The 17,766-nt window shown below is 33.1% G+C and overlaps 4 protein-coding genes across 4 annotated transcripts; 2 read left to right on the forward strand and 2 right to left on the reverse strand.

Annotated features, from left to right (window-relative positions):
- Positions 1-4,506: 4,506 nt before the first annotated feature.
- Positions 4,507-8,373, forward strand: LOC8269714 (uncharacterized protein At5g41620). Its single transcript, XM_002530473.4, has 4 exons — positions 4,507-4,897; positions 5,073-5,617; positions 6,335-6,454; positions 6,622-8,373. Exons 2-4 carry the CDS (start codon positions 5,111-5,113, stop codon positions 8,035-8,037), a joined length of 2,043 nt encoding a protein of 680 aa, XP_002530519.2. The 5' UTR covers positions 4,507-4,897; positions 5,073-5,110; the 3' UTR covers positions 8,038-8,373.
- Positions 8,374-8,409: 36 nt separating this feature from the next.
- LOC8268610 (bifunctional nitrilase/nitrile hydratase NIT4B) lies at positions 8,410-10,696 on the reverse strand. The gene is made up of 5 exons (XM_002530472.4): positions 10,146-10,696; positions 9,698-9,859; positions 9,319-9,612; positions 8,943-9,212; positions 8,410-8,864 (listed from the first exon to the last, which is right to left on the reverse strand). The coding sequence occupies exons 1-5, from the start codon at positions 10,597-10,599 to the stop codon at positions 8,716-8,718; spliced, it is 1,329 nt and encodes a 442-aa protein (XP_002530518.2). The 5' UTR covers positions 10,600-10,696; the 3' UTR covers positions 8,410-8,715.
- A 3,673-nt stretch (positions 10,697-14,369) lies between these two features.
- LOC8283156 lies at positions 14,370-14,749 on the reverse strand. Its single transcript, XM_015726197.3, has one exon. The coding sequence runs from the start codon at positions 14,747-14,749 to the stop codon at positions 14,561-14,563; it is 189 nt and encodes a 62-aa protein (XP_015581683.1). The 3' UTR covers positions 14,370-14,560.
- Positions 14,750-14,987: 238 nt separating this feature from the next.
- Positions 14,988-17,108, forward strand: LOC8283155 (putative pentatricopeptide repeat-containing protein At5g37570). Its single transcript, XM_015726196.3, has one exon. It carries the CDS (start codon positions 14,988-14,990, stop codon positions 16,617-16,619), a length of 1,632 nt encoding a protein of 543 aa, XP_015581682.1. The 3' UTR covers positions 16,620-17,108.
- Positions 17,109-17,766: the final 658 nt, after the last annotated feature.

The raw sequence follows: 17,766 nt of genomic DNA on the forward strand, positions 1-17,766 counted from the left end.
TGGTTAACGATAATAAATTAATTAATTAATATAAATTTAATATTTAATAAATAATACTAATATTTAATTTAATTTATCTAATATAGTAGATTGAATTTATTTAAAAATTTCTCTAAATTTGGTTAATAAATTTTTCATGATTAATAAATTCTGCTTGAAACTTAAATTCGTAATTCTATAATTTGCATATAATTTATATTATAAAATTTCAAAATAAATATTTAAGACTTAGTTAACGTGGTAAGAGAATTTTCTTTTAATAATGAAAGGTTTTGGATTCAAAAAATTTCCGTCTAATTATATGAGCCTTTCATGAATAAAAGAAAAATAAAAAGGCATTGGTTTACTAATATTTGATTGCTGATTTAATATCAGGATAGGTTTTCTTTTTCTGGAAAAGGAAAAAGAAAGAAACAATTTTAATTGGATAGGGGACACAACATTAGTTTCTTTTTGGGCTGAGTTGGTAACTCAGGTGAAGTGTAGTTTCCAAAGTAATCCAAGACTGGCTTCTGCTTTGGGTGGGGATGTTTGGTTTTCTCGTCTCTTTTTGTTGCCTGCAAATGGCCCCCCCAACTTCACTCTTTCTCCAATCATTTGCGTTGTTTAATTTGTGCTACAGACTTGTGTTCAAATTGTACACTTCCCTTTTACTTATATTCCACCAGCCAACAGGAATTATTGTCATGTCCATTGGTAGGGCTATGCATTAGCTGCTGCATCCCAACTAGATTTTGTATGGATTGCATACGTTTTCCAGGCTCATAAAAAGTTACGTGCAGCTTTATTTTTCGATTTTTTTTTTGGCAAGAATCTTTAATTCGATCCTCAGGTGAGAGGTCTGGTCTTCCATTTCAAGTTTTCTCATTCTCTGTTAATTCCTTTTTCTCTTTTCTGGAAGTATCATTTTGGCTACAATTTGTGATCACAACCTGTCAAGCAAATGGATAATTTAGTCATTATGTATTTAAGCGCACAACTGACATAATAGTTGAGTAGTTAATCTAGCTTGCATACAAGTAAGCTGACTTCATCAATGAAAGTGAGGATTTTTATGTAAATCTTCTTGGCTTTCTGCTTTACTGAATCTCATAATATCAGAGCAAATTTTCTCGCATTTTCTTTTCTTTAACTTTCCAGGAAGCCAAACACGGTAACCCATTTGCTTGACAGAACCAGCAAAATGATTTTGTAGAAAGCACTGCCGAGAGGAAAAATGTCAGAACCATTGATTAGAAATTCGTCCTCATTTGTAGCTCTCTAAAGATGCTTTCCTATATATAACAACAGGGATAAATGCTTTTCCACAAAATGTTAAAGGATCTCTCCACAAAAGAAAAATGTCAAAGGATCTGAGTGGCCCATGTTAGCATAATTAAAATATTACTTTGCAGATATATAATAGAATTTAAATAACTAAATGTAGATTTTCATAAAATTAAAAACAATAAATTAAAAAATTATTTTTAAATTTATTTTATTGATATCTCAATTCATGTATTTATTATTATTATTATAATACTTCATTAGTGTGATTATTACAATTGAATTACTTCATATAATTAATATGTTTTATATACTAAATTAATTATTCACCAAATTTTATTAATGTCTTGCTTCTTTTTATTATGAAAATTAAAAATTCATCTTTTTTATATTCTTTTTACTATTTTTTAAATTTAAATATTTTTTATTTTATTATATAATAATATTATTATTAAAAATAATTTATTATAAAATTAGAAAAGTTATTAATCTAAAATATTCAGCTTTCTTATATTTTTCTTTATTAACATTAAGATTTTATTTCGATATCTTTATTAAATAATTATTAAAACAATATGATTAAGTTATTTTAAAAATAAATAAACAATTATTCAATTAAAATAAATTATTTTTTATACAATAATTTTAGTAAAAAATATCTTTAGATAAATATATAAAGCTTAATATTAATAATTTTGATCATTAAATTAAAATAAAAAATTAAATATTTTATAATTTTATAAACTTATTTGAAGTTATAGATACATTCAAATTACATTTGAAGTTAAAGCAAAATTAGGTTCTATCACTAGAAAATATGTCATGTCTGATAAATTGTTTAATGAATATGATCAATGGCTTCTTTGTGATTCCACGATGACTTTTTGGATTTTAAATAATATTTTTAAAAATCTTATTAATGCTTTTTTTATATTACTTGTCCTATTTACTATATAAATAAATTATTATCATAAAAATTATAATATTAGATATTTGATAAATTGATATATGATATAATATTTATTAAATATATTTAATTATTTTATAAATTATTTTTATCATATGTATTTGTGTACTGTTGTATACTTTACAAACTTAATAAGTATGTATGCAAGATAGTTATTGCCATTAAGCTAACTACTATAATAAGAATCAAACTTGGATGATTAGAACTTTATAAGGTGCAATGGATCTCAAGCCTATATATTCATGAACTTCTTGCCTCAATTGGCTGATCATTCATATTTTCTTACTTTTTAATAATATGATTATTTCCAGCTATTGCAATAAATAAAATTATAGAAAAAAGTGCTTTAAACAATCTTAAATAAAAAAAAAATTAACAAATAACTTCTCGACCGAAACTCTAATACCATAAAAAAAATCTAAAAATTATAATTTTAATTTAGAAAAAAAGGATTATTAATAAAGTAGGATATTTCTTATTAATTATAACTGAAAATGCAAAATAAAGTATTTATGATAAAGCTATATAGTAAAATATGTAAAGACTAAAGTACCTTTACAATAAGAAAAATATCGTGAATAAATAAATAAACATATGCTTTACAAATAGATATAAATATGAATATAGATAAATATATACTTTCCAAATATATGTAACAATCCAACACTGATCTATCGATACTTACTCTTTATCATCCTCGATTCTCATTAATTGTTTTAGAATGGCTTATGAAATAGTATGATGTATCTTTTGTTCTATTTTTTATTTTTCCTCTAATACTTTTTGTTAAAAATTCTTTTCTGTCCATTACTATATATAAACCATCAATATATATGTGATTTTTCTTATAATTACTTTAGGTATGTTTCATTAAAAAAGTTATATTTAAAAAAAAAAAGACTTGAAAGAGAAAATAAAATAAAAATGATAAACTTAAAAGAGATATTTTAATATTGTAAAGTATATCAATTTAATATTGTAAAGTATATCAATTTATTAATATAGACTTTTATCTATTTTTTAAAAATTTAATTTAGCTACAAATATTTTTATAATTTTAAATATATAAGATTCTAAATTAATTTTAATTTTAAATAAATAAATATATTTTATATTTACAAATAAATTTTATAAGACGGTACATTCAAGTCAGTATGAGACAGAGCTTATAAAAATCAAGGAACAAAGAAATTAGAGTTTGTTTTTTAGAAAAATGCTAAATATTTCACTATATTTTACTTTTTATATAAACTTTGTTTACTTTCGGTAAATAAATTGGAGCTGACTTTTCAAAAATAAGTCCTCACTTTAAGGAATATTACATTGTTGATTTCTTAGAGCATTGATCTTTATTTTGGGTTCATATTCAACTATAATAGTTATAACATATGATTCTTTTGAAGGAATTATATATAAACTTGTTTGATGGATTATTGACGGTTAATGAATTTTCAATTATTATGCTATTCATGAGCAAACATTTATACTCAAATTTATCAGTAATAATCCAACTTAAACATTAAAACTGAATTTTACTTTAAGCCCTCGATGATGAGGGTGGGGATAGTCTGCCAATGTTTGTTGTTATATCTATATAAATGTATCAATTTCTTTTATTGTTTTATAATTTTTAATAAATTAATTATTTTTTCTAAATAAAAAGAATACATAATTATAAATTGTAATGAAAATATAGTTTACAATTAAAAAACCTCAATCTATAAAAATATGATTATTTTTATTTCGATCGGTTATATTTATTATCTTATCTGTGTTTGATTATATGGATTTAGAGTTTAATAATATTAATTTTATTATTTAATTATTAAATTAAAATTTAGAAAGTCATTAATTTAGTGATATTTATGATTATCCATAAAAATTAGTTAAATTTTTGTGAGATTGATATTTTTAATTATATGGCTGTTTTTTATTTCAAAAAAAATAGATATTAATTTTGTACTTATCCCAGAAAAAAATCTTGCATAAAGTGCAATCCATCAAATATTTCACACGATTTATCACCTGGCTGATTACACTTGACATTCTCCCTAATTCCCACATTTTTCAAAAATTCTTAATATGATTTGACAGAGATTTCCAAATTTTTCCTATAGATTTTCTTATTTAACATTTGTCCTAATTGGAATCAAAGGGACCCAACTCCAAATCAGAAAAACCACAGGGACCCATTGTTGTGTACAGTATACTAAGAATGAAGTAAGTGCCCTTGGCCAAAACCACATGATTGGCTTACAATGGCTACTAGTCAAAACTCATCAACAAGGTGAGACACACCAATTGTCCAAATCTCACATGTCCAAAAATGCACTAAACAAATACTCCATCTCCCTTCACTTTACACCATCAGAGTACCAGTGTACAGTCTGTACCGATCATCAAAATCCAAAGCAGAAAAACTAGAAGTTGTAGAAGCAGTGCAAGTGAAACCCATCAAAACCTAAAATAAACAAAAGGAGAAAAGGAGAAAAAGAAAAGCTTCTTAATTCACTTTAGGGTTCTCTTTTATTCCTCTTCAAAAATCTAATCTCTCTCTGCCACTATTATAAGCCTTTCACATTTCCCAATCCTTCAGACCCAGTACTCATTCTCACTCAATTTCAAAATTTTCTCATAATTATCAAGGAGCCATGAATACGAACAGTAAGCCTTTTTTTTCTTTTTCTTTTCTGTTTTGAAATCTTTTGTGGGTTTTCTTTTATATTAAAGAATCTGGTTTAAAATTTTGATCTTTACTTGCTTAATCAAGTAAATATTTGATCTTTTGATTGATAGGGCTCCATTCTCAATCTTTTCGGGTATCTGTTTTGTTTAACAGATTAGTAAGATCTAAAGTAGTAAACTTGGAAATCGATAATGCCAAGGCAAAATCAAAGCCGTGCTTCTGTGGAAGAATTGCTCCCTGGAAAAATCAGAAAACGTGGATGTTCCTCTTCAGCTTCGTCATCTTCTTCAATTATTCAAAACTACAGATTCAAAAGAGCGATTTTGGTGGGTAACAGGGGTGGATCCACTACCCCTGTGCCTACTTGGAGGCTGATGGGGACTACAAGGACCCCGTCATCTGCATTGCGGGCTAGCGACTCTCCTAAATATGCTGCTTCACAGAATGGTGGTATTGTGAAAGGGAAACTAATGCTGCAGCAGCAGCAGGCGGCCCCGGTTTCAGCGAGGAAGCTGGCTGCTACTCTGTGGGAATTGAATGAGATGCCGTCCCCGAAAATGAAAGAGGTGGTGGGGTCTGAGGAGAGGAGGTTAAGGAGGGAAGGGAAAGGTAGAGAGAGGGCAGGGGCTGCCAGGTCTGTTCATTCGGGTTCTTTGCCTCCTCATTTATCTGATCCATCTCATAGTCCTGTTTCGGAGGTGGGTTTTTTATTCCTTTTTATTGGTTTTTGTTATTTTTGGTTTCTCAGATTTGTGTTCATAAGATCTAAAGAAGTTCACCTATTGGTATTGCTCTAGATAAAGAAAAAAGAATATGCGAAAAAAAAGAAGAAATAGGGAGTTGATGTTGGAGGACAATTTTTTGTTAGTTAGGTGAAATAAATGGTCAGAGTTCAGACACCTAAGCCATTTGTTTGTTTTAGTTTGTTCTGTTTGTTTAATTCAGTACAACGATAATCTAGAATTCTGATTGGTTCAGTATCATGGGCTAGTTATGAAAATATTAAAGAAAAGAAATAGAAAAAGAAAAGATAGTTGATTTTTAACTGAAGCTACTTAGCTTAATATAAACCAGAACAGATTAGGCTTTATTGTTGACTGGGGATGAATATTTTAGAATGATTATAATTATGCAGTGTATAGTTGATGAAGAATGTCAACAATGTGGAATTTGAAATTTTTGCTCTAGTGTGGGATTGTGTTCATGTGTTTTTTGGGGCATTACAAGTTTCCTATGTGATTCCTTACTGTTATATTGTAGGGCAGCCGGAGTGGATCTATAATTTTGGGAATAAAGGCCCCAGAGTTCTTATTATATCCATGCTAGTCATAATTTCTTATTTTGCTTCATTAGTGGCTAATCCATGAAGCTTCTCACTGCTGTTTCTTTTGTGTGTTATTAATGTGATTTTCTAGAGGATGGATAGATCTGGTACTGGCAGTCGCAGAAGATCATCATCAATTTCTCAAAGGCTGAGGCTTACAGACTACAATGTTGGAGCATTCGATGCTATTAGCAATGCCAGCTTACTGGAGGTACAAAGGGCTAATCTTGGGAATTTCTTAGAGATGTTGTAGTGGCTCTTGGATAGGAATCCCTTGCTTTCTGCTTAGGCCGTATGCCATAGTTTACAAGCAATTTAAATTTTAAGTTGGAAATTCAAGCATATGATGAGTTGTTTATGTTTTCCTTTATGATGTAGATTGAGACTAGCTCTAGGGCCCAAACTCCTAGTGGATCAACTGTCGGAGCTAAAACTCGGTTGAAGGATGTCAGTAATGCTTTGACCACATCTAAAGAACTACTTAAAATTATCAACCGTGTATGGGGTAATGAAGATCGGCCGTCATCGAGCATGTCTCTTATATCAGCCCTACATGCTGAGCTTGAACGGGCTCGATTGCAGGTCAATCATCTTATTCAAGAACAACGATCGGATCAGAATGAGATAAATTATTTATTGAAGTGCTTTGCTGAAGAAAAGGCTTCATGGAAAAACAAGGAGCAGAAAGTGGTTGAAGCTGCTATTGAATCCATTGCTGGAGAACTTGAGGTAGAGAAGAAACTGAGACGAAGGTTTGAGAGCTTGAACAAGAAGCTTGGGAAAGAACTAGCTGAGACTAAGACTTCTCTGATGAAGGCAGTTAAAGAACTTGAGAATGAGAAGAGAACAAGAGTTGTGATGGAGCAAGTATGTGATGAATTAGCCAGGGATGTGGATGAGGATAAAGCTGAAGTTGAAGAACTGAAGAGAGAATCAGTAAAACTTTGTTCAGAGGTTGAGAAGGAAAGAGAGATGATGCAGTTGGCTGATGTATTACGCGAGGAGAGAGTCCAAATGAAGCTTTCAGAAGCTAAATATCTGCTGGAGGAGAAGAATGCAGCTGTGGACAAACTGAGGAGTCAACTCGAAGCATTTTTAGGACCCAAAAGAACCAAAGAAAAAGGTCGTGGTTCCTATCATATGAAGGATGAAGAGATTGCAGCTTATTTGAATAAAACTCGTTCTGTTTCCCATCAGAATGAAGTAAATGAGGATGATGGAGAAGTAGAAGATGGGGTTGAATGCGAGGAAGATTCAGCTGAAAGTGATCTTCATTCCATAGAATTGAACATGGATAACATCAATAAGAGCTACAAATGGACTTGCCCTTCTGGAACTCCTCGTGATTTAAGAAAGGCAGCAATTGATGAAGAAGAAATCAAAGGGAGGAAGTCTACCTCCAGCAAAGTTCCTAGGAGAAGCACGTCTCTGCAGAGAAGCATATCAGATGGAGTGGACTGGAATGCCCAAAATGAGAGGCTGTCAGTTACAGGAGATGGGATAGATTGGGAGGGATTCACAGAACTTGAGAGGCATTTGCAAGGAAAAGGTTATGTAGACGATATGCATGGATATCAGTCAGTGAAGGGTCTCAGAGACTACTTGTTATCTGGTTCTAGGATAGATTCCACTAGAGGTTGTGCTAGTCCAACACGGCAAGTAGGGCAGCGACCTTCTCGAGATCCCAGCAATGCAGCTCAAGAGAGACCGCCTACAGTGCCAGGAAATGCTTCAAAGTCAAGGCTATCGGAGGTCAGAGGTGACAGCCTTAGTGCAAGGAAATCTAAATGGTGAGCAGCAGAGTGGATTGGTTTCTGGGGCATCACTCTTTGGACGCTTAATGCAAGAAGAATTAGGCAGTGAGAAGTAACCTTTTTGTTAATTAATGCTCTGCTTGCCATTGTTAGAGCTATTTAAGCAGCAGTCGCTGCTCAAAATGTATTTGACTTTTTGGCAATTAGCAAGAACGTTTCTGTTTGTAGGGTTCTTGCAGAAAAGGCAAAAAAAAAAAAATGTTGTGATGATCCGGTCAAGTTTCTCATGTACAAAATCTTCTGGCACAATGAAGTTTTAGCATGCTAGAAGCATTTACATGCTGTGTGATATGAGATTTTTACTGTCTTAACCTTCGATTTGTCTAGTGCACTATCCAAATACAAAATCAACTATCAAGAATCGTAATATAAGTTTACCATGAAATCCGCTGAGTGGAAAATTTACAAGTTGGCTAAAATATATCAGGCTTCGATGAAATTTAGCCATACCAGCTAATCTGACTTGCAAAACATGTTCTGCGCCTCAAAATCGCCCACAGAGGCAATTACACGTATATATTCTGACTTAGAGCCTAACCGAAACTTTATACAGAAATCCTTACAAAAGTGGTAAAGGGCAAAATCCCTAAGCTAGTCATTGCCCTAAGTAATATTAAGACGAGTTAATACTAGGCCTAACAATTTTTACACAGCCAAGTCAACACGAAAGCTCGTGGGGTACTGCTTCCAAGACACTGGTTAACAAAACTGGAGTGGGTTCATTTGCAGTCCAATCAACATTATTTGGCTTCAGATTGCTCCCAACCGTGCTAAATCCTGTCTTTGCTCGAGTGATCTCTACAAGGTCTGAAATAATAATTAAGCAACAATCAGAACTTTATGAGATATAATGTTTACAGTATTAGTATCAGAATGTTTTCATACCCAGATCAGCTGAGATAAGACATTCATCTTGGTAATTAGGTCCTGCCAAGATGGTTCCTGATGGTGAAACAATGACGCTACCTCCAGGACATGTTATTGCATCTAGTGATATGTCACTATCTGAATCTCCAGGTGGTACTGGACAGTCTCTTCTTCTGCAGAATTGGTTTGCGGAAAGAATAAAGCAGCCACCTTCTAGGGCAATATGGATCATGGAGGCCTTCCATATTTCCTTCCCATCAGAAGAAGGTGCACAATATATATCAATACCTGTATATTTTTCTTACAAGAAATTTAAGAACTACATCAGATGAGCCTTGGACCCTCAGAATAAGATAAAAGAGAATACATAAGATAAGAGAAGTTATACTTGCACCTTTAGCATATAATTCAGTTCTTAAAAGTGGCAATTTATTGTCCCAACCGACAAGCCCACCAACCTTTCCTATGGACGTCTCATAAACTGGTGGCGATGATTTCTCTCCAGAATACCACATTGCAGTTTCTGATGGCATTAGCATTAGCTTGCGATGCTCTCCAAGGTATTGTCCAACAGAATTGAAAAACAGAATTGTACTTAAGAGATAGGGTCCAGCTCTCTCGACAACTCCAATTACTAAGTGAACTTTGTATTTACCAGCAATTTTTGCAAGCCTACCAAATTCAGCTCCTGCATAAAAGTATTCAACACAATATAATTGCACATTCTAATGACTAACTAAAAGACTTGAAATTCTGACGGAAAGGGCTCTGACCAGGCACATTAATGGCTGAAGCATAATACTTATGCAAATCATCATCAGTTGTCCCAGCATCAAGCTTCATGCATCGTGGGTGACCACCGACAAATGCTTCTGGAAATACTACCAATTTCGACCCATAAGCTGCTGCTCCAGCAATTAGTCTCTCTGCTTTATCTGCTTACAAGGACAAAAGATAATAACTGATCATTAAAACCCAATTTCTAATAACAGGTATGAAGTTAATCATCAAACAAACAGAGAAAGTAACCAGTAAATTTTAGCTTAACAGTACTGGATTCATCTCCAACTCAGTAAGATTCCAGTTCAATCCCCCAAGGTCCAATCAACTAAAAAAAGAAATCAAGCTTAACGCCTATAATTAGACTTGAACTAGAAAAACCTCTAAACGACTATATAAACCTCCCTAGTAATTGAAACAAAAATGGATAGCTTTTAGTACCCATTGTAGCCGGAGTATCAAAAAACACCGTTGAAGCCTGAACAACAGTAGCCCTGACACGCTGACTTGCAATCAGAGCACCAGTGACGGCCAGAGGAGGATAAGAAATGGGTTTATCGCAGTTAAGGTACTCCATGCAATCTGTTTTAAGAGCGAAATCGTCGAGAACGGTGCAACTCGGACGATTCCTATGAGAAATGGGTGGTTTAGTTGCTTTAGCAGGAGGGTCAATGAGCTGGGGTCGAACCTGATGAATGAGCCAATGAATGGTTTCGGCATCGGAGCGAAGACCGAGTTCCTGTTTGAGGTGTATCATGGCGGGCACGCAGATAGGTGGTATACGGACACGTTTATCGGGTCGATGACCTGCGGTGCAACGGCGGCGTTGTGGTTGCCTGTCTGGCTCGTTAATGTTTGATGAGGAAGGTTGTACTTGTACTTCTACGAGCTCCATGGGTTCTGCTCTGTTTTCAAAAGACAGTTCAAGGGTCTTTTTACAGTTGAAGTCGGGCGTTAGCAACAAGGAGATTTACATTTACTGTGTTCATAATCATAATAAATAAAGCATCATCGTTTTGAGCGACTCTATAAATGGGATGGCAGTTTCCAGATTTTACTTTACAGGTAAATGCTCATTTACTTTTGACATCTTGCATCTTACTCTTACTCTTACACTTCTGTTACATCTTCGTCCTCTAATTAACTGCATTCCTTTTTCTTTTTTTCCTTTCAAGGAGAAGGTGCATTTTTGCCCCAATCAAATTAATTATTGGCGCAATTAAGTACAGATTTTACGGAAAACAGTAATTTTAAGTTTGGAGAATTCCATGGTTGGTTGTTTTTAAAGACTGATAAAAAAATTGACATGAATAAATATTATAATTTTATTGAGAATTCTATGGTTGGTTGTTTTTAAAAACTGATAAAAAAATTGACATAAATAAATATTATAATTTTATTAATTTATAGTTACTATCTATAATATATATAATTTATATAAAAAAATCAAATTTTCTTGTAAGATTTTATGTGACGAAATTCTATGAAACAATGTTATATTATGTTTCATCGAGAAAATAGTATACCCACAACGCAAATATCAAAATCAAAAGTTTCAAACTGAGAAAAAAAAATCTTTTAATTCGTAGCATCAGAACCACAAGGAAATCGAGCTACTCTTGTTAACAATGATCCTAAGGAAGGTGATGGCGCTATTGAGAATTGAGAGATGGAGTTTTAGCTGCAACAATATGATTTGCTATGGCGGAGTTCAATGGCTAAGTGGGTGATTGGAGTTTCTCGATGCGTGTCAAGGAGAAGTTCATGGTGGTTTTAGTGATACTGTCATGGTTACGGAGGAGGGACACACCGTTCATATTTTCTTTGTTGTATTGTTATGGGGTGTGTTTTGAAAAGAAAATAATGTCGGTTTAAATTGTGTATTTGGTATTGCTAGGTGAGTCAATAATGTTTTACCAACTAATTTAACCTTTTTTTCGGTTTCCATAAAAGAAAATGATATGTCAGTAATAACCACCATATTTTTTAATTTTTCGACAACAGATTGTATTTTAGAAAATAAATCCTAGACATTTTTATAAAAAAAGTTGCAACAATAAGATAAAATGGTTAATATCTGAATAATTTAGGTATTTTTAGATAATTAGACTTAAAAAAAGCGATGATTTACTTTACGAGAGAGATTTCTAGTTCAAATCCAGGATGGCCTAGCTGCGCCAAAGAAAAAAAATAGAAAAAGCATGTGACTCCTTCATACATGCTTCACTTGGCTTGGGAGATATAGCTCAGTTGATAGAGCTTCACCCTTACAATTAAAAACCTCTTTTTTTTTTTTTTTTTTTTTTAAGATGCGTTTTGGGTGACTTTATTTAAAACAAAGTAATTTTATTTTATTTTAAATACAATCAGTTCTTAATTAGCTTAAATCTTATCTTTTAAATTTTATAATTAAAGATGACTGACAACTTGTTAAACTCTCTATAATTTTATAATTACAAAATAATTAATATTTTATGAAATTTACAATACTTTCATATTTTTTTTATAAAATATGCTAATTTGTCGTAAGTGTTACTAGTTGTGAAAAAATAAATTATATTATGAAAAATAATTATTTTTACAAAATTTAATAATTTACAAAAAAAATCGACATATCATAATCGCGAAATATATTACTAAATTACGAAAAATGATAATTTTTTTCGTATTTTTGCATAAATTATATTAATTTTTCGTAAGCGTTACTAGGTGCGAAAAAATTAATGATATTATGAAAAAAATGATTACTCTTGCGGGAAAATGATTATTTTTATAAAATTTAATGATTTACGAAAAAATTGATAAATTTATAAAAAGTACTAAATTTTTCATAGTCGCAAAATACATTGCTAAATTATAAAAAATGACAATTTTCTTCATATTTTTTCGTAAATTATACTAATTTTTTGTAAGTGTTACTAGCTGTGAAAAAATGATAACTTTTATAAAATTTAATAATTTACAAAAGAATTAACAAATTTATAAAAAATATTAAATTTTTCGTAATCGCAAAATATATTGCTAAATTATGAAAATGATAATCATTTTTATATTTTTTCGTAAGTGAAACTAGTTGCGAAAAAATGATAACTTTTACAAAATGTAATGATTTACGATAAAGTTAGTAAATTTATAAAAAATATTAAATTTTTTCATAATTACAAAATTTATTGCTGAATTATAAAAAATGACAATAATCTTCATATTTTTTCATAAATTAAATTAATTTTTTTGTATATTTTAAGAGTGTAAATTTTTAAAACTACCTTATATTACTTTAGTAAACTCTATTTTATTTGGTAATTTGTAAATGCAGTTACTAATTTTCTTTTAAAAGAAATTATATAAGTTTTCATTATTTTATTGGTGGATTAAAATAAAGTATGGTTACTTTATAAAACAAAGTAACCATAGAATTCCCCTTCCCCTTTTATAAATTAGTTAACCTCTCCATAAATGTCAAGGCAACCTTGCTGTTGGTACTAGACAGAACGAGCAACCCAATTTTGGTGCATACATTAAGAATGCGCGCAAAACAGAGTAAGAGTTGAAATTCCAAGTCCATCACGAGATAATGTCGAAATCATAGTGCTTCAAGACAGAGTGACACGTTTTGGCATCTGGTCGAACATGTCAAAAGCCCTTTCAGCGCCATAATTAGCAAACAAACTCGAGCATGAAATCCTCAAAACTACTCTCTGCACAAGCTAACCACCTTATTATTAATGCATACATATATCCATAGCTTTAGTTTCAATCAATGTCTCACTTTCAAACTCGAATGTCTTAATAATCAAGTCCAAGTGAGCACTACTAGCCTTTATGGCAAAAGAGAATGATTAGAAGTTAAGGATACATGGACAACCTGAATCATCAAAACGTACCTGGACAGCCTCCTCATACATGGCATTTCAAAAATTTCCTAACCATCATAGAATTCCAAGAAATAAAGTCTCTTTCAAGCATTTCATCGAACATTTGCTTCGCATCGTCTAATCCACCAGGTTCACGTACATCACCCAGTAATCTCTGAAAGCGTTGCATGTTTCATCGACTCCTGCCGCAATCCAATTCTTAGATTCATTGAGGTTGACTTCATTACTTCCAGCCATAGATACTGGTTCTCTCTCTTCAAACCAAAACTCAACAGAGCGTTAAAAAGCCGCCAAAATACAGAAACTAATAAATAGAAAACAACAACCACAACTCATCAGCAGCAAGAAGCGGCGATGTCACTGGTTTTGTTGTTTGCGACGACCATAAAGGAAGGTAGTAAACGTTTGTATTTTCTCTCTAAAATATGGACAATGCCTGCGTTTTCAGCGATGATGCAGTACCGACGAGGTAAGGCATGTAATAAACATGGGTAATTTGTATTATAATTAATTTTGGGTATTGTATGTGGAGAAAAACTTGTCTTTATTTTATTTTCTGCAACAGATTAACTTTTATTTTATTTTATTTCTCTTGCATTTTTCTTTTTAAAGTTATGGTACGATTTATTATTAATCAGATTGAAATAGTCTCATTTCCAACTAGAAATCATCATGTGAAGATGAAAATCGGAAGGAGTTATGTGTTAACATTACAATTAAAGATTGATGATGTATTGGTTTATAAAGTTACGTATATAAAACCCAGTTAGCAGTATTATGGCAAGACATGTATCCAAAAAGAAGAAAAATATAATGGCACCAATTAAGTACTAGTCCAGTACTACCCATTCAGCTTCCTAACTTTCCATACACAAATTCAAACCCTAAAATCAGCCGTCCTTACAAGACAATAAAAAATGATGCCTGAAGTGTGCCGTCGATAAAGAAAACGGAGAGACAAATAATAATAAATCAGTGGGATCAATCGTCGAGCATCTTTCGAAGGCGGTCTTTGATATAATCCTTGCGGGCTTTAGCTCGAGCTTGTTGAGGCGCTACATTGACAAGGGAGAGATGAGCTCCATATGCTATCAGTGAAGCACCGGCGATTGCCAACCCCACCGTCACCAGTAGTTGATTTTTCGTCGGTGGATACGACCAAAGCACCATCTGGGTTTTTAATCTTTGCTTCCATTGACTAACTGCAAACCTTTAAATAGGGCTAGTAATAGTTGGGCCCTAAAAACTTACTCTTTTTTAGCCCATGTAATTTGGGCATTCTTTACATGTTTACTTGTTTCACAACCAGCAAAAGAACTGGAGAATGAATGATAAAAGATTTGGTATTTCTATTTGAGAAACAACGCTTGGCACTAGAAAGACAGAGAGCAGCCATGCTAATGCATCCATGCCTTTAAACTCTCCATCGGACCCTTCCATCCGAACCCTCATCAACTGTTGCAAAACTATCCGTCACCTTTACCAGCTCCACGCCCGTATAATCCGTAAAGGCCTCGAGCAAGATCACTTTATTGTCTCTCATTTACTATCCCACTCCTCTTCTATTTCCTACTCCGCTTCTATTTTTGACCGCGTAATCAGTCCCTCTACTATTCTCTATAATATACTTGTCAAAATCTACGCTCATAACTATCATTTTCAAGAGACAATATCTTTATTTATCCACATGAAACGGAGTAGTGAACACTCATGGCCTGACAAGTACACTTATCCTTCGCTTATTAGGGTATTTTCTAGTGAGTTTAGATTAAAAGAAGGTGGAATTGTTCATGGGTCTGCGATAAGATGTGGTGTTAGTGATGATGTGTATGTTGGGTCTAGTTTGGTTGATTTTTATGGTAAATGTAAGGAGATATTGTCTGCTCGTAAGATGTTTGATGAAATGACTCAGAAAAATGTGGTTTCGTGGACGGCTATGGTTGTTGGGTATTTGAATGTTGGGGATTTGGGTAATGCGGAGAGGTTGTTTGATCAAATGCCTGAAAGGAATCTAAAGTCTTGGAATGCTATGATTGATGGTTGGGTCAAAGCAGGGGATTTGCTTCTTGCTAGGAAGGTGTTTGATGAAATGCCTGAGAGGAATGTTGTTTCATTTACGGTTATGATTGATGGGTATGCCAAGGCTGGGGATATGACAACTGCAAGGGATTTGTTTGAGAGAGCTCCGAAGAGAGATGTGATTGCATGGTCAGCGTTGATTTCAGGTTATGCTCAGAATGGGCAGCCTAATGAGGCTGTGCGGATATTTCTTGAAATGGAGTCAAAGAATGTTAAGCCTGATGAATATATAATGGTAAGTTTAATGTCTGCTTGTTCTCAATTGGGTAGCTTGGATTTAGCTAGATGGGCTGATTGTTATTTGAGCAAAAGCTCAATTGATATTGGTCAAACCCATGTTATTGCTGCTTTAATTGACATGAACGCGAAGTGTGGGAATATGGAAAGAGCAAAAAAGTTGTTTGAAGAGATGCCTAAACGCGACCTAATTACATATTGTTCTATGATACAAGGATTGTCGATTCATGGGTGCGCTGAGCAGGCTGTTGGGTTATTCAATAGAATGTTAAATGAGAGCTTAATTCCAGATGAGGCTGCATTTACTGTTGTATTGACAGCATGTAGCCGGGGAGGTCTTGTTGACGAGGGTAGGCACTACTTTGAAACCATGAAAAGTAAGTATTTTATGCTTCCCTCTCCTGACCATTATGCATGTATTATTGATCTTCTTAGTCGATCAGGACAACTTAAGGAAGCTTATGAACTTCTAAAGTTGATGCCCGTGGAGCCTCCTGCAAGTGCTTGGGGTGCACTTCTTGGGGCCTGTAAGCTATATGGTGAGGTTGAATTAGGAGAGGTTGTTGCTAATCGCTTATTTGAGCTTGAACCCGAAAATTCTGGTCCTTATGTGCTCTTGTCCAGCATCTATGCTGGAGCTGATCAATGGGGGGATGTCTCCCTTGTTAGGGAGAAAATGAAGGAGAGTGGGGTTAGGAAAATACCCGGTCGCAGCTGGATATAGCATCAGAGGTATGTTCATTTGGCAACCCTGCAATGGCCCCATCCTTTGTCTGTCCAGAAGCAGACAGGATGTAGAACAGCATATTCAAAATCAATTGATGTCATGATGCGTTCTTTTAAAGATATTTGTATCTTCAGTTGAGATTTCTTGATTCAGCTTGGTGCCATTGAAGATGGAAGAAGTAGATTTTGATTGCAGTGGTCCAAATTACCGTCTCAAGTTATTGATGGAAGTGTGACCATTGCATTGATGGGGTCCTCAGATTGAGTTGAGAGTGTCAGCAAGCTTGTGCTTGGATATCTAATGTAAGGCACTATGGCCTTCTCATTTGATTAATTCTTTTAATTGATAATAGGCAGAAAAAATTTGGAGTGCCTTTATTTCTCCAAGAGCTTGTGACTGTAATTTTTGACTTAATTATCACCTGTATACTATATTAACTCATGTTTTCAATGGAAGATGTTTAATTAATTTGGAATATCATGTCAACATAGTTGTCACTTAAGGGATTCTCTGTGCCAATTGCTCTTTCACGTTCTCATGATTTTGGATGATAGAGTGATTTTAGAGATGTATCATACCGTGATATATCAAGTTACGGACAGCCCTTTGGACGACACCTTTTTTTTCTTTCAGGTGCTTGGTAAAACTCGAGAAATAAGCTTGCAAGTTCTTCTGTATATAATATGCAACATGAGTGGGTGTCTCTTTCTTTTATTGAATGACAGAATGACAGAATGATTGAAGTTTGATTGATCTTCTGAAACAGTACTTAAAGTTATTTCCTAAGATTGTTCTACCGGTCTGACCAATGAAAATACTGTGCTTTTTCAGTGTTTCAAGTTTTAACTTGTAATATTCAGGGACACAGCTATGGCAATTCAGATTTTGGAGGAAAAGAATAGGCTAATGATATCATTTAAGCAATGATGAGCACTGTAATTCCATGATTGAATCAAAATGATATTTGTATGTGATAATTGTTCACTATGAATTAAGAACTGCAGGTCATTTATTTTTCTGCGCTCGAGATGATTCTTTTTATTCAAATAAATTACAATGATATTTGATCGCAAAGGTGAAAACATCAAAATTGAGAAGTTTCAGGAACAGGACACTTATACTCAAATCCAAGAATTAATCCAAT

The sequence above is a fragment of the Ricinus communis genome, chromosome 10 (genome assembly GCF_019578655.1).
Source record: "Ricinus communis isolate WT05 ecotype wild-type chromosome 10, ASM1957865v1, whole genome shotgun sequence".
Classification (NCBI taxonomy): Eukaryota; Viridiplantae; Streptophyta; class Magnoliopsida; order Malpighiales; family Euphorbiaceae; genus Ricinus; species Ricinus communis.